This window comes from Eleginops maclovinus, chromosome 18 (assembly GCF_036324505.1).
Source record: "Eleginops maclovinus isolate JMC-PN-2008 ecotype Puerto Natales chromosome 18, JC_Emac_rtc_rv5, whole genome shotgun sequence".
In the NCBI taxonomy this organism is placed as follows: Eukaryota; Metazoa; Chordata; class Actinopteri; order Perciformes; family Eleginopidae; genus Eleginops; species Eleginops maclovinus.
The window spans coordinates 16,143,895-16,158,794 of NC_086366.1; the positions used below are offsets into that span (position 1 = coordinate 16,143,895).

A 14,900-nucleotide genomic window follows, 5' to 3' on the forward strand; every position below is an offset into this window, starting at 1 on the left:
TAATGTTTTACAGTGCAGGCACATTCGGTAATCCTTTAAGTGATTTGGCAGGAATTGAGTATTTGAATGCTATAGTGCTGTAATTACCTCACAGATGCCAGTGCAATTTGATGTTTTCTACATGTTGGATAATAGCCTCCATAGAGTCTTAGAACATAAATCCTTAAGCACACACTGAAACATAAAGCACAGAGTGTTGATCCTCGTGCAACAGGGAAATAATCTGTAGAAGTATTCACATTTATAATATTGATCACTTTGACAAATAGGCTGTCTTTCAATTGGCTTTTACTCAAAAATACTCACAAATGTGCAGCTGCAGGATTTATTTTCTGAATAGCTGGGATGGCCATGCTTCACCACCTTAACCAGGAAAACCCATGAGAGACTAAATCATTGCACAATTATCTTCTTTGTCCACCTAATAGGTAAAACACAATCCTTTGTGCCCAGACCATTTGCTGCCACAGGTACTGTCTCACCACAGGAACAAGAAATTGGCAGCAGGATTGGACTTGTGCGTGCGTGTGTGCGTGCGCCAGAGACATGCCATGATGCCAAACCATAATGTGATCAAATCTGCCTTCCTTTGCCTTGCCACATCTATTCTGTAGCCGCTGTACAATAACACATAATCTGTTTCCCCCAATGTTGGCATTGCCTAGTACAGTTTCCAAAGTGTTGCATTCAGAGGAACCACAGATTGCTGAATTACACCAGGGTCCCCCACAAATCAAAAGCTATTACTGCCATTTCCTTCTTAATGTACAGGTTATTCAATTTATTATTTTTTGGGGAATATTTTTCTCTTGCCAAGTTTTCTTAACAAAAACCACATGTACAATAATTACCATATTTGTACAGAAAGGTGGCCTGTACGATGTATGATCAGTAATGCTGCTTTATGCAATTGCACGGTACGATAGTTTTCCAATTTTTATCTGGCAACACTGACCGGCACTAAGCAATTTTTTTCCTAATTTGTTCTATGAATGAATTAATGTGATCTTGTCCGTATGCTCAGTAAACCCAGCACTGTAGTCACTACAAGGTCAATTTTAAAAGGAGAATTTAAATGTTAAAGTATGCAGCACTGGCCAAGTCTGAGCTAAACCATGCTTTGAATTGGTGGCCACGATACCAATAAAAAAACAAAGCTCAAGAGGCAGCAAAATATTTGCTCTACAAGCAAACAGTTTCCATTTATTTTAAAACGTACACTCTTAAAACCGATGCAAAAGTTATACTGTCCTCAAATATGTGCTTCAGAATAAAAATGTTTAAACTTAAATTATGTGCTCTGTAATTCTTCAATTTTACAACATTCTGGCATTCATGATTATTTTGGCACTGAAACTAAATGCCTCAAATTGATCAAATCTGCAAAACCCCTATAAAAAAAAAAGCCTACTATACAGTAACTCATATGCACACGTGGAAACCTGCATAGACATAGGGTGAACTGTATTGATATTTTTGCAGTTCCATTAAGATTAAAACACACATAAACACAATCATTACTGGGATGTCCTTTTTTTGCATTGGGTCTGTGAAGTTTCCAAATTCCTTTATCAAAATAGTTTAATCCAACAGTCTTCAGTTTAGATTTGTTGAACAGCTGGTGGTGTTGTTATTCTCAACATCTGTTGTATATGTATGTTCACAGCTTTTACTCTGCACCAACCTAGGTAAATGTGATGCAATACAGACATGCAAAGCAGCATGTCTATTTAATGTAAATGGGTCACTAGTCAAATCTGAGTACTTGTCAATATCACCAAATTGAGATGTCCAGACTGCTACAGACAGCAGACACTGGAGGTCTAATCCGCCAGGGAAGTACACAACACCTGTGTGTCTGCAGGTTCTTTGGGTGATGCTCCGAAATTGATAGTAATGGCAAGAGTTTTACCTTTAAATAGGCTCTTTTTACAGCAGACATTCTCACTCAAAATTAGCAGAGGAATTATTAATACCATCAATAATGACTGTTATTATCGGTATGCCAACAGTGGGACAGAATGACCTACTCTGAAATACACCTGTCTGTCAAATTGTCTTCAGTGTTACAGAGTTAAAGACTCATACTTGAGTGATCCATATTTAAGTAGCTTTTAATGAAAGATCAATAAAAGAAAACTCCAATGCAAAATAAATGGTGCAATGCAGGATGGGAAAACAAAAACTAAAGCAGAAGGTGGGTGTGATTGCGTCTTTTTTATTTTAGAGATGAATATCAGTTCTATCTCTTGGCGATGCAGTATTCGCACTAGGGGGCCGGATGTGTATGAGGTTGTGTTTAAATGCATGAATGTGATTAAGCATACAGGTAATTTGCGCTTGTTATAATAGATCTTTCTCACAGCAAACATTTTGACTTGGAGAAAGCACAGTTGATACAAATAACATTAGTAATGTCCCTGTTTACTGAGAGGGACAAAGAGCCAGCATGCACAATAACAAGAACCTGAAATCAATGCAGCTAAATGGATTTCAACAGTCATTAACTTCATTATTTACACCTTCACGTTTCCTACTGTGACATGTCCAAATGTCTTCTGTGATAAAGGCCTATAATACGACGGAGACATCTAAGTGACATCCTGCAAATAGCACTTAGCTAAAGGCATTCCTATCCTTTTTCTTTATTAAATTAATAAATAATATTTTCCCAGAACAAGTAGTTTCCATGGTACGTACACTACGTTTTGATACAAATCTGAAAATGCAAGGCATAACCTTTGATAGATATGGAAATCAGTCATGCAACACTACATCTGTCAGTGATGATGCAACATGATGATGATTCATAACTGCCAAAAATAAATCACTGCTCACACAGAATTACTGTGTTTTTGGTATGCTGGGAACAGTGAAAGAGTGATTTCCGAGACAATGCCAGATTCCTGCTGATTTTCATTGTAGCATGATTAGAGGCCATTTCACACCTGCTATGCCTGGTGAATCTAATTAATTACAGAGTACTCAGGTCTGCATCTCAATGTTGTCTGAATTAGAGAAGATATTTGCTGTGTGTTTTTGTAGGTTGCAAACATTTCAATGTGTTTCAATGTGGAAGAAACATTGGTAGTAAAAATGTAAATTAAAATCCCATGTCAGGACTTTGATAGGACCCTCTACTGTGCATCTGTAGGCCTACTCTGTTTTACTTTAGCCAAATTGAAAGTAGGTGAGTTGGCAAATTTGTCCTCACAATCAATTTACTCAGCATGCTAGGATCTTGTACTTTTTTTTATTTGATGGTCCCAGATTTGATTGAGTAAGCCTCTGTAATAAATATATTAACTGGACACAGATGTTTTAAAGACTTTCTATGCCATTGAGTGACATGTTTAGTTTAAAAATATAACAATCGTGAAAAACCTTGAACCACTGCTGACATTTACGCCTTCCTGTCTCCTGTTCAGTGTTAGAAGAAGTACTCATATCCTTTACCTGATTAAAAGTACAAATACTATGGCCTTAAAATACTACATAACAAGTAAAAGTCCTGATTCAAAATGTTTCTTAAGTAAAAAAGTGTAAGCATCTAAATATACCGTTCTGCAGGATTACCCATTTCAGAATAATATAACATACAAAAGTATAATCAGCCAAATGTCCTTCAAGTATCAAAAGTAACAGTACTTGCTCTGCATCTGCATCAGTTTACTATGTCTTTGCTGTGAGCATTATAATAAATGTAGTGGAGTAAAAAGAACAATATTTGTCTCTAAAATTCAGCAGAGCACAAGTATAAAGTAGCATTAAACACAAACAATCAGGTAAAGTACAAACATCTCCAAAAAGTACTTAAGTACAATACTTGAGTAAATGAACTTTCCAGCACTGCTCCTGTATGTCAGCTTGTTGTCATTGACAATGAAAATAAGGTGGGGTTTTTTTTTTCCATTTCCAGATGATTTTGAGCATGTATTGTGTTGATAGAAGTGTAGCTTCATCTTAATATATTTTAACATATTTTATACCAGTCCAGTAAACAAAAGTTAATTACATAAAAACGTTAAGCAATTGTTGGCAAGCAGACAGAGCTCCAGTATAGGGCAGATGCACTATTAAAAACTTACTCCAAACAACAATCCATAACCCAGACAAACTGAACCCAATCCAAAATGTGCACTCTACAATCAATAACCACAACGATGATGCTGATAAACACACCAAAGCAAGCTGCTCAAAGCCACACACACAGACACAATGCACACTTAATAAACAACTCGAGAATAAAAACAGCCAAGCTCATGTTCAGTGCAGCACAGCCATGCAAAGTACAAGTTAAAAATAATGACTTACTTCGTCTGGATTCTTCACAGATGTTGCCAACGGGGGTCTGGAGGATTAAGTGGGATTCCGTTGATCTCATCATATGAAGTATCTTCTTCAGTGTCCCATTAGATAAATTATCCATTATGTGCTGTGCAGCGTTGTGAGCACCTCTCTGTTTGTTCTGATTTTGTGATTATTTTCCCCTTAAGGCGTTTGTGTGATCTCCTCAATAGTGCATGGCTATAAAAATGTGGCGTTTATCTAATCCAGCCCATTACATCTCAGGGAGGAACACACATTGCAACTGTAACTCAAACCTTGGGGGAAATAAATGTAGTCCTCTGTGACATGCTGGTCCAAAGGGAAATGTGCCTCCAAAGTTAGCCTGTGCATGCTAACATCTTCACTCTGATTTGGCTAGCAACAGGTGTGTTTCCGGCTGCTTCCCGTGTCCTTCAGGGATACATGATGATAAAGTTAGTAGCCCCAGTGTATGCCCCTCGCTATCAAACTTAACTAATGTTAATGCTAGATATTTACCAGAGGTGGGAAGTAACTAGGCACATTTACTAAAGTACTGTACTTAAGTACAATTTTGAGATACTTGTACTTGAGTATTACCATTTAATGCTACTTTGTACTTCTATGATACAATTCAGAGGTAAATATTGTGCTTTTACTTCACTTTATTTAATACCTATTACTTTGCAGATTTAGATTAATGATGTCAAATAAAACTAGCTGCACCTTTACCAGCTATGATAAACACTTTAATAATCAATATTTATAATCAAAACATATATTATTCTGTAATGGATAATATGCAGTACATTCACTTTTGGTACTTCAAGTATATTTTGATGCCAGTACTTTTATGCTTTTACTTGAGTAACGTTTTGAATGCAGGACCTTCATTGAGAGAGAGCAAGCGCATTTTGTGGCATTTGCAAGCAGTGGCAAGTACTTCCGGTGGCAGCTGCAGATGCCACTACTTTCTGTGGCATCTAGTGGCATCTGCACTAGCTACCACAGATGCCAATACCGATGGCGATTTTAGTCGAAACCGGTCGAAAGTGTGTCTCAAAACTCCGTGTTCCGATCCACAAGCATCAAGATCCACAAGCGCATTTTCGGTCAAAAATTGCGAAATTGATTCCCAAATGCCTGAAAATGTTAGCGAGAGATTCACAAATGTAATTATAGTAGCCTACTCACAGATCTTTCGTTTTATTTTTTGAAAATATGTTTTCTTATTTGAAAGTCTGTTTTACATTTTCAAATCAAACATTTACACACCAATTATTTTTCTTTTCGCACAAATAATTATGACACATATCTACCCCCATAATAAACACTGTTACAAGTAACAGTCCTGAATTCAAAACGTTACTTAAGTAAAAGTGAACAATTATTCGCATCAAAATATACTGAAAGTACATCATGATAACATCATCACATAGGTTTTGATCATAATTATTGATGCGCAAAAGTGTTATCTTTACTGGTAAAGGTGCAGCTAGTTTGACTGTTTGACTGTTTGGCCAAACAAAGATGTCAGCAGGAAGTAACTTGTGAGGTCTCTGCTCCGTTTCGGTACCCTGCATGCACAACCGCATTATTTTTTTATCGAGTTGATAAGAAATTACTTTATATTTAAACCTTATTGTATTAGATTATTTAATCAGTTTTGTCTATTGTTATTTCCTTTCCTTGTACCATATGATATGAGCACTCTGATATGACAATTCTGGTTATTCGACAAACAACATGCAAAAGACTTTTTCATTTTCATTTCCGATTTATAGGAAGTTATTTAAGAAAGCTAGAAATGTCAACATAACAAGTTACCTGTGTTTATTTTTTTTAAGTTGGCCCGTTATGTAGGCCTATGTCCGAGTCAAACAAATTTGTAGCTATGTAATTGCATTGTAATCATCTCCCTAAAAATCTCAACACTGATTATATGAGGCACAAACAAAAGCTGAGCTGTTGCTTACTTATATAACAACTAAAATCAAACTTGAAAGCCGGTCAACCTTAGAAAATCAAAATTGTGCGCAAACATCTGCCCACATAAAGGTTAATGTTAATTATTGTATAGGCTATGCTACAGCAAGTTAGTGCAAAGGATAATTAAGAATTGCCATAGTGTTAAAATATTAATAACTGTTTTCTGTTGTTGTTTTTTGTTGTTCATGTGCAATTATGTTAAGTATACTGTCATATTATAGAACAAAACAATGAATTATTTCATTAAAATAATTGAAAAAAACGTCTAAATAAAATGTTTGCAAAAACATTTTCCAACTGGGATATTTTGCCATGCGTTATTAGAATAATTAGACAAACAGCATCTCAACAATATAACCAAAACACATTTTACTAGAGTAAAAAGGCAGCTTTTCAAGCAAGCATTATTTTTAGCATTTAATTAGACTAAGGGGTAAGGGCAATCATTTTGCAATATAACTGTGTGTTTGTAATGGGAACAGTGCTGATATAGGTTTTCATTGTGTGATTTGTGAAAATATCACTTGGTTTAAAAGTTGCCCAATGTGAATGAGTCTTGCAATAACTAGCTGGCAAGGTCCACCCTCCTTTGTAATTTGTACTTTTTCATTTTTACACACTGGTCAATGCAACTGTTTTGCAACAGCATAAAAGACCCAGAAAACAGGATTTACGCAATTGTAAATTTTCCCCTACCTTTATCAATAATGCAGGGGTCTTTTCTAGCAAATTATTGTGAATGCTTATTTTAATTGACCGGTCTCCTTAAAACAAACAATGCTTATCTATAATTACATCTATTATCTGTTGCTCTATTAGAGCCCATTTGTAGTACAAACACATTATGATACATAACTTAATTTTGACAAATGAAAATAGAAAATTGCAGGATGTGTTAATTAGCAAAGCTTCATATAAACAAGCAAACATCATCATCCGTCCATGGTATATTCCTTCATTATTTCCAGTCTGTTGGTTAATGACTTTATAGGCTGAATCCTAGAATATGGGCTGTTGTGTGTCCTTTACACTGCAAACCCATCAATCTGTGTAGTATCCATGGCTTAGCTGTAGCATGCCCAACACCCCCATTATTCCATCAACAACCTGTCATTGCACGGGAGAGTGGACAACAGAGGCAGCGAGAGATTGTACAGGAAGAACACAAGCAGCTTCAATTTAAAATACTGATGTATGAGAGAATGGGAGTGCATTTGGATTTTAAATAGAGGGGAAAGGGAATATTCAGTTGTCAAAGGCTTGCTTCGAGGGAAAAAATATCAAGCGTATGCGTGTCACTGTTTGACAATGTACCTCCTAAGGGAGAAATTGTTAGACTTTTAAGAACTGAAACTGTATTAACTTCAGAAACACTTATACAAATAGTGCTCTGTTTGAAAAGTCATGCTTTGAAATATAGGCAAGAATGTTCCTAGTCAAGGTTCAAAATCAGCTGGACTCATAAACTGACCCAAAATAACTCTCTCTCAGCTGCAGTGCAGTGATCTGTCACAGCAATGTGTTCCTGCTCTCTGGATGGATAAGAATCACGTCGGGCTGTATGCATCTTGCAAGAATTTGAAATCAGTTTGATGCATCCTCCTCTGAATTAATGTCCTAGATACACATTGCATCTCATGGTTGTTGAGTTCACAATCTACAGTATATTGTTCTACATGCAGCAGCCAAGCAAATGCCCACAAACAGTCCCAGTCTCTGCACATTTTCAGCCTTAGAAAAGCCAACTGTGTGCCGTGGCGAGCCCTTTGAGGGCGTTTATTAGATTATGAGCAACAAGATTACTACTTGGGGAAGTAATTGTCCCCAGGTGTTCTGAGCACTCCAAGCTTATTCTCCACCCCCATGATGCTCAACTGTAGAGATTAGGCTCAGGGTAAAAGCTCTTCTCTCAATGGAAGGAAGGGGGAAAAAGGAGCAAACAGACACAAACACACTAAGTATGTGTAGCCAATACGCTTTCTGCTTTGGTTGAGCATGCTGTCCCTCTGGGCCCATTGATCCAGGCAAAGAAAAGTCCTCCTTTTTCCCACAGGACCTGTAATACCTGCATGATGAGTGCCACAGTGCTGCCAGCTGCAGCATCAACACTCTAACCCCCCATCTCTATCCACCACACAGAGGAACACAGAGGCCTGTTAGCAGCCATTGTAAAATAACTAAGAAGCTCTTTGCAGCCACCTGCTGTGCTTCATGTAATACAGCACTGATGGGAACCCAGTATTAGATTAAAAAAACCCGTATGTGCTGTTTTGTAAAGATAATGTGCGTAATTACTAGGCTATATAATTGTATGTTGTATTGGTAACACTTTATTTTTATGAGTCTGTAATTTCCTAATAATGTCAAGGGAAATTTCATGGAATTAACTATCTAATTTATTACTAGGTACAGGGCAAATAGAGACAGAAAAAGACAGTTTAGATGGTTGAGTTAAGGCTTTAATCAATTAAGGATTTGCACAAGAGTTATAGAATAAACTGCTCTATTTAAACACAACTAAATGTGTGTTCATTATGACTTTATAATTGAATCGAATGTACTAGCACTTAAAATGGTTTGGCATATTTGAAACTAATGTACTTGCAGATTGCTTGCTGTTCTGAATATATGTTCTCTTGCACTGACTGTAAATTGCTTTGGTTAAAAAGATAATGCAATGTGATATTTGGACAAATATATATATCCAATTGTACACTTGACTGCTAATACTTTCTGGTTACACTAAATCATTATATTGGAAATGTAACTTTTGCCAAAACACACATAAATATTAGCTCCTTTAAATAAAAAAGGGAAATTATTGGACACAAAATAAAGTGTTAAAAGTATTGAAATGTTTATTATTGGATCTCATTTGCCAGGCATGTGTGATTGCAGAGCATTGCAGTGTGCTAGAAATACAAAACATAAGCCATTAGCTTTCAAGAATCTGAAATTGCTGGTCTACAGGGTTCATAGCACACACTTGTGTATGCATGAAATGTCTTCCAACACAGTAAATCAGATTTTATAGTTCAGTTTTTGTGGTGACTTAATTAGGTATACAAAGGTCAAAGGTCCTGACTTTGCATTTTAAATGAAGACTTTAATGCAGCAGTTGAAATTATAGCTGCTTCATTAGTGAATGAGTGCTTGTCATGGATGATTTGCATTCTGCATATCAAATGGGCCATCTCAAGGAGAAAACAGCATCTCAAGGGTTGATGATCTGGGATCAATTCTCCATGCTTTCACATTAACACTGGCATGGCTGTCTTTTGTGATTATTACTTAGTGCACACGACCATTGGCAGTGTGGTCTTTCTTGTGCGTTTTCATGATAAAAAAAGTCACACACAGCAGTAAATCACTCCAAACCATAGGTAATTCATGCAATTAATCCTTGAATAAGTCCAAAGAATAGGGCAAATGCAAGTATGTCGAGCATTAATCGCCTTTTACTTTGTATTGCGTTGTTATGGGGATTTAACGTTTTATTGGTACATTAAAACATGCAGATGTTTCTTGTCTGCCATTAAAAGATTTATAGCATTAAGGCCATCAACAATGTCCAGATAATTATTCCAAGGTATTTTAATATAATTAAAATGCATATTATATTTTTTATTTGGTCAACAAATCACATATAACAGAATATATTAATATATTGTAAATTGCGGTTTATTTGTGTGACTGCGTGAAAGCATGTCCCTTGACTTCATATCATCGTTCATGTCATATACTATTTAAGTCCATCAGTGCCTTCAGGTCTTTGCTTAAGACTGATTAGTCTTTGGGAACTTGTAGAATTTTGTCTCCATAACTGACATGTCAAGCTTCAGAAAAAAAAGCCCAAAGCCATAATTTCAAACACCCTTCATTTTGTTAATTAAGATTAATCAGTGCTAATTCACTATGGTAATTTGGAATGGAAGATTAGTGTGTAGACACCCCCCCCTTAAAAAAATTAAGCACAGCAGGAAACATAGCAACAAGATGATATTTCTTAAGGATTCAGAACTTTACATTACAATTAGATGCCAATTTAAAAACAGCCAGACCAAAGCTATAACCTAAGAGAGACTACATTTAGAATTGGACAACACAATAGTTAGATCTTAAGCAAAATAAGGTTCAGAAGTCGTCTGGGCTTCATTATTTGTATTCTGATAATAGCTGCATCACCTGCTGCCCTCATTAGGGTCACATTTGATTCTTTACTTCAAAATTAATGAAGACCGCTGGCACTGGCAGAATACCTGAGATGGTTTAAATCTTAGACAAAAAAAAGCGGCTGAAAAATGTTAAATCTGATCTTAATATATTCCTTTACTGCTAGCCTTTGCATCTTCCCCTGCATTTGAACCACCCCTGAAAACAAGGCACAAAATAAGCACCATTACCATCCAAATGCTAATCTAATGAGTGGCTGGGGAAATGTGACACACTTCCACCCTGACAGAAAACTAATGCAAGCATAAGATCATACCTCAATGAGTGAATAATACCTCTTATAGAGCAAGCTCTTACTTTTAAAAATAAACATGAGGCAGCATTGCACCAAAAAATCTCCTCCCTTTAATCAGGGGTGTGCTAATTGTGGGAGAGAATAACTATTACTTCAATTGTTCCACACTCCCACACCCCAGAAGGAAGAAGAAACCCTTGTCAGTGTGTATTCCACCTTCTCAGCACGTGACTGATGAACACCTCTATTACAATCATCTCGACTCACACTAGGACACGTTTCCCATCGTCAGATAATTAAGCTGATTTAGTCTCACTTGAGAACACAGAGGATGTGTGATCGTAGTTCGGTGAACACCACATATCTAAATAACTGTGTTTAATTTGAGCATAAAAAACGTTGCTTCCACACGATCAGTGAGATTACATATAGTAACATCAGTGTAATTTAGTAGAATTGTTAAGATGTACAGCAGGAATAAAATAAATAAGTACATTGCAGGTTAACAGTGTAGGTTAATACAGGCAGACAGAATTGTTCAGTTCAGCTTTGGGAGTGTTAGGACAGTTTCTTTTAGTCAGTATTTTTTGTTCTTCTTCATTCCCACCAGGTATCCATTGGCCGTACACGTACTCTCTGCTTATAGTGGTATTCTTTCAGGTGCTTTTTCAAAGCATTAGGAATGGGTAGCATGTTAATGCCATCATAGGTGGTGCAGCTGCTGGTGACCGCTCTGCAGATCTGTTGCAGGGTGAAGGGCTGTGTGCGATGGATGGGGTTGGACAGCAGGGGCTCGAAAAACATGCAGGAATTGGGGTCCTTGTAGTGCTCCAGCAACCCTGTAACAGTGGGAGCGTGGAAGACACTGGGGTCGTGTACGTCGAAGCTAAAATTGTGGTTCCACTGTTCAATGCGTGCGTGGAGTGAGCGGCCGTAGCGGCGGAAGCTAACAGAGAAGAGGTATCCCTCCTGGGCAGAGTCACGTAACAGAAAGGTGCCTTCAGGCTTTCCCTCTAGCAACGTCTCTGCCTCGTAGCGGTCCATCACACCCCAGTAACACGGGAGGTTCGTGATCTGAAGCAGGTCTGGAACTAAGCAGTGGATATAATCAATCTGAGTGTGAATGCGGTATCCATCGTGAGGTTTGTGATCCTCGTTCAATGGAATAATGGCTTTGGAGGGCACGTTGGTTGCTGTAACCTCTGGGTCAACCAGAGGGTCGGCGAAAGTGTCACAAGTTTGGGAGGAGGCCGAAGCAGAGGCGGAGGCAACCACCTCATCCAGAGTGTCCAAACAGCTCTGCAGAAGGAGCTGGTGCTGCTGCTGTCTTTGGAGAAGAAGCTGCTGCTGCTGATGAATGGAGGTTCTCTCCGCCCCGGCTAACTCACTCATACCATGAGCCAGCTTTGGGCCGTGCTTGTACAGAGGGTTAATTTGGGCCGTCACCTCAAATGTGTGGATCTCTGCATTGGGTGGTGGCTCGACGCCTTGTTCAATGCTGATACGCCTGCGCTCTCTCAACCTGTCATCTACGTCCTCCACAACAGCAGCCATGGCCGAAGTAGGCACACTGCACACGACTTCGGAATCAAGCACATGAGGCTGGGTGATGGGCGCCGTGTGTTGCTTGATGAGGTACCACTTCTGAGCCAGCTCCGATCCTACAGGGAAAGGGCAGTCATCCAACATCAACTCACTGAGATGGATAAGGCGCCTTGTGGATGCACAGGCAGCTGGCGGTGAAGGAGCCTGCGGCGGTGGAGACGGAGATGGAGAAGGTGGTAGTGCAGTTGCACTGTGAGTCTTTAATGGGAAACACTGTCCCATTGCATCTTGGATTTTTTGCCAGGGAGTGCGGCTGCCGCTTGACCCTCTACTCTCACTTTCGCCAGGTTTCTCTGTAGCAGAGCTAATTGTTCCCAGTCCAGGCCTGGCTGTTACCTGTTCTTGTCCTAGAAACGATGCAGCGGCTTCCAAACCCTGCCATCTCCAACTCTCTTTCAAAGAAGAGGAGGAAGATTGGTCCCTGGTCTCTAGGTCACTCAACAGCTCACCGTACTGAAAGCCATCACTGACAGGTCTCTCAGTTGCTGGTTCATAAGAAGTAAGGCCTTTTTTCTTCCCCTTTCCTCCTTTGCGTCCACTACGTGCATCTCGTCTCTCCTCAGACCGGCTCTGTCTCACTTTGGGACGGGCCCCTCTCTCTCGATCTTTTCCTCGGTTTCCTGTCTCCTTTGGTAATGACATGATAGGTGATGTGCTAAAAAAAACGTCACAGTGTTGCCAATGGGTGACTTGTAATTGCTGTTAGCTTTTGGCAGGAAGTTTCCCATCCACATCTCTTGTTTGAAGCTTCATCCTCATTTTCCATGCATTGTGGTCACAGAGTTAAAATGCCCTGGAAAACAAGGTGAGGGTAAATCACTTTTTTGAGATAAAATACTGTCATATTGATATGGATACGCTTTTGTGAAACTGATGTAACTAGTGCCAACCCATCTGCCCTACTACAAATTTGAACTTCCTGAAGCCCATGTTAATGTTCCAACTTTTTAGAGGTGTTTTTTAAAAGCTGCAAATTACACTTATTCTCATTACCTGAACATTTTTTCATTTAGTAGGCCTATTTCCTTATCAACACACAAGGTCAAATACAAGGTTTAAAAAAAGCTAATGAAAGCCCTTTACTTTTTTTTTAATTTAATAATTTCGGCTTTAAAAGAACATGATTCGTCTTTATTCAAAATAGTTGCAGAATTGTTTTCTGTTATATGGTTATACTGGGAGGTGTTCCCCAATTTTTTAGATATGTCAGTCTGTCAAGTAAGCTATGTGTACTTGAGTATACTTTGAATTTAAGGCATATTAAAAAGGAACATATACTGTAAGATAGCTAAGAGAAGTATTCAGGTTGTTTTGTCACACCTCTTTTTCTTTTTTTTTCTGTGGCCGGCAAGTTAGATAATTGAGCGGTCAGCAGAGTTTTTATCATGTAGACCGTGTAAAACATAGTCTTAAAGTATTAAAGAAAGTATTGTCTACAAAAAGGGTTTTTAACTGTGCACAAGTGCTTTATATGTGCTACAATCTTGAGTCAATTGTGCTTACATTTAATCCTGCTTATGTGCTATCACTGTGCTCAGGTGATTTACTGTGTCTATATGCTCTCTTGTAAACTTTCTAATTGCCATCAACCTGCCAGGGACTGCAGATTAAAGTTAGCATATGGCTAAATCTGGCACATTAACATGATGGACTTCAGTGCTCCTTTTAATTAATGTACATTGTCCCTTGAATAAACAAATACATATTTGCTTGACTACTGGTGATACAATGCACTTCCTTTGAACGTCTCATAAGGCAGTTTGTTTTAAGCGTGAAGAATCTTAGAAAGTTCATGAAAATCACAGTTTTACAAGCAACGTTACGCCAGCGAACAAAGTTTACCAGAATATTTAACTAGGGGTGTAACTTGGCATAAGTCTTGACCAACTCTTCTCCTTTTTAACCCAGTAAGTGTCAGCCATTCTTTGCATTGAAAAATATCATGAACGCTGCGTATCAGGAACAGGATATGTCCTCTATCAAAAAACATTAGTATTTTCGAGAAAAGGTGGACACTCGATTAAAAAAATCCACACTGTTATCGCTACAAACTACGCTAACGCTAGCAAGCGACAAATACTTGACAAACTCAAACTCTCCCAGCACATCAACGAATCAAATGATCAATGTTCAAGCAATAACAATAACATTACCTACCAGCCTAAAACCGAGCAGCTGTTAGGCTAGGTTAGCCGCAGCTAGCTATCTGCTAACTTGGGTACTCTTTGCTACAGGATAACATGTTACATTTTGTTTATGGCAACTTATACCTAGCTTTCACAAACATAAATCAACATGTGTACAAACCTCAGCAGCTGTTGTAAAGTTTTCAGATGAAAAGGCTTCTCTTTATTCTTGGATAAACTAATGGCGTTAACAAAAAGGCGGCTAGCCCATATTAGCCTGATAAATGAACTCGGCTAAACCGTGTAACCCGGAAGTAAAAAGTAATTGAGGCTGTTTATGATATGATGACTGATGAGAGTAATACAAATAGCTGGTTTTTTCAACTGCTGAAAAGGCATGTGAA

General features: G+C 38.2%; 1 protein-coding gene across 1 annotated transcript; it reads right to left on the minus strand.

The window, feature by feature from the left end:
* Positions 1-9,137: 9,137 nt before the first annotated feature.
* On the minus strand, positions 9,138-14,800 carry socs9 (suppressor of cytokine signaling 9). The gene is made up of 2 exons (XM_063907604.1): positions 14,678-14,800; positions 9,138-13,163 (listed from the first exon to the last, which is right to left on the minus strand). Exon 2 carries the CDS (start codon positions 13,010-13,012, stop codon positions 11,363-11,365), a length of 1,650 nt encoding a protein of 549 aa, XP_063763674.1. The 5' UTR covers positions 13,013-13,163; positions 14,678-14,800; the 3' UTR covers positions 9,138-11,362.
* Positions 14,801-14,900: the final 100 nt, after the last annotated feature.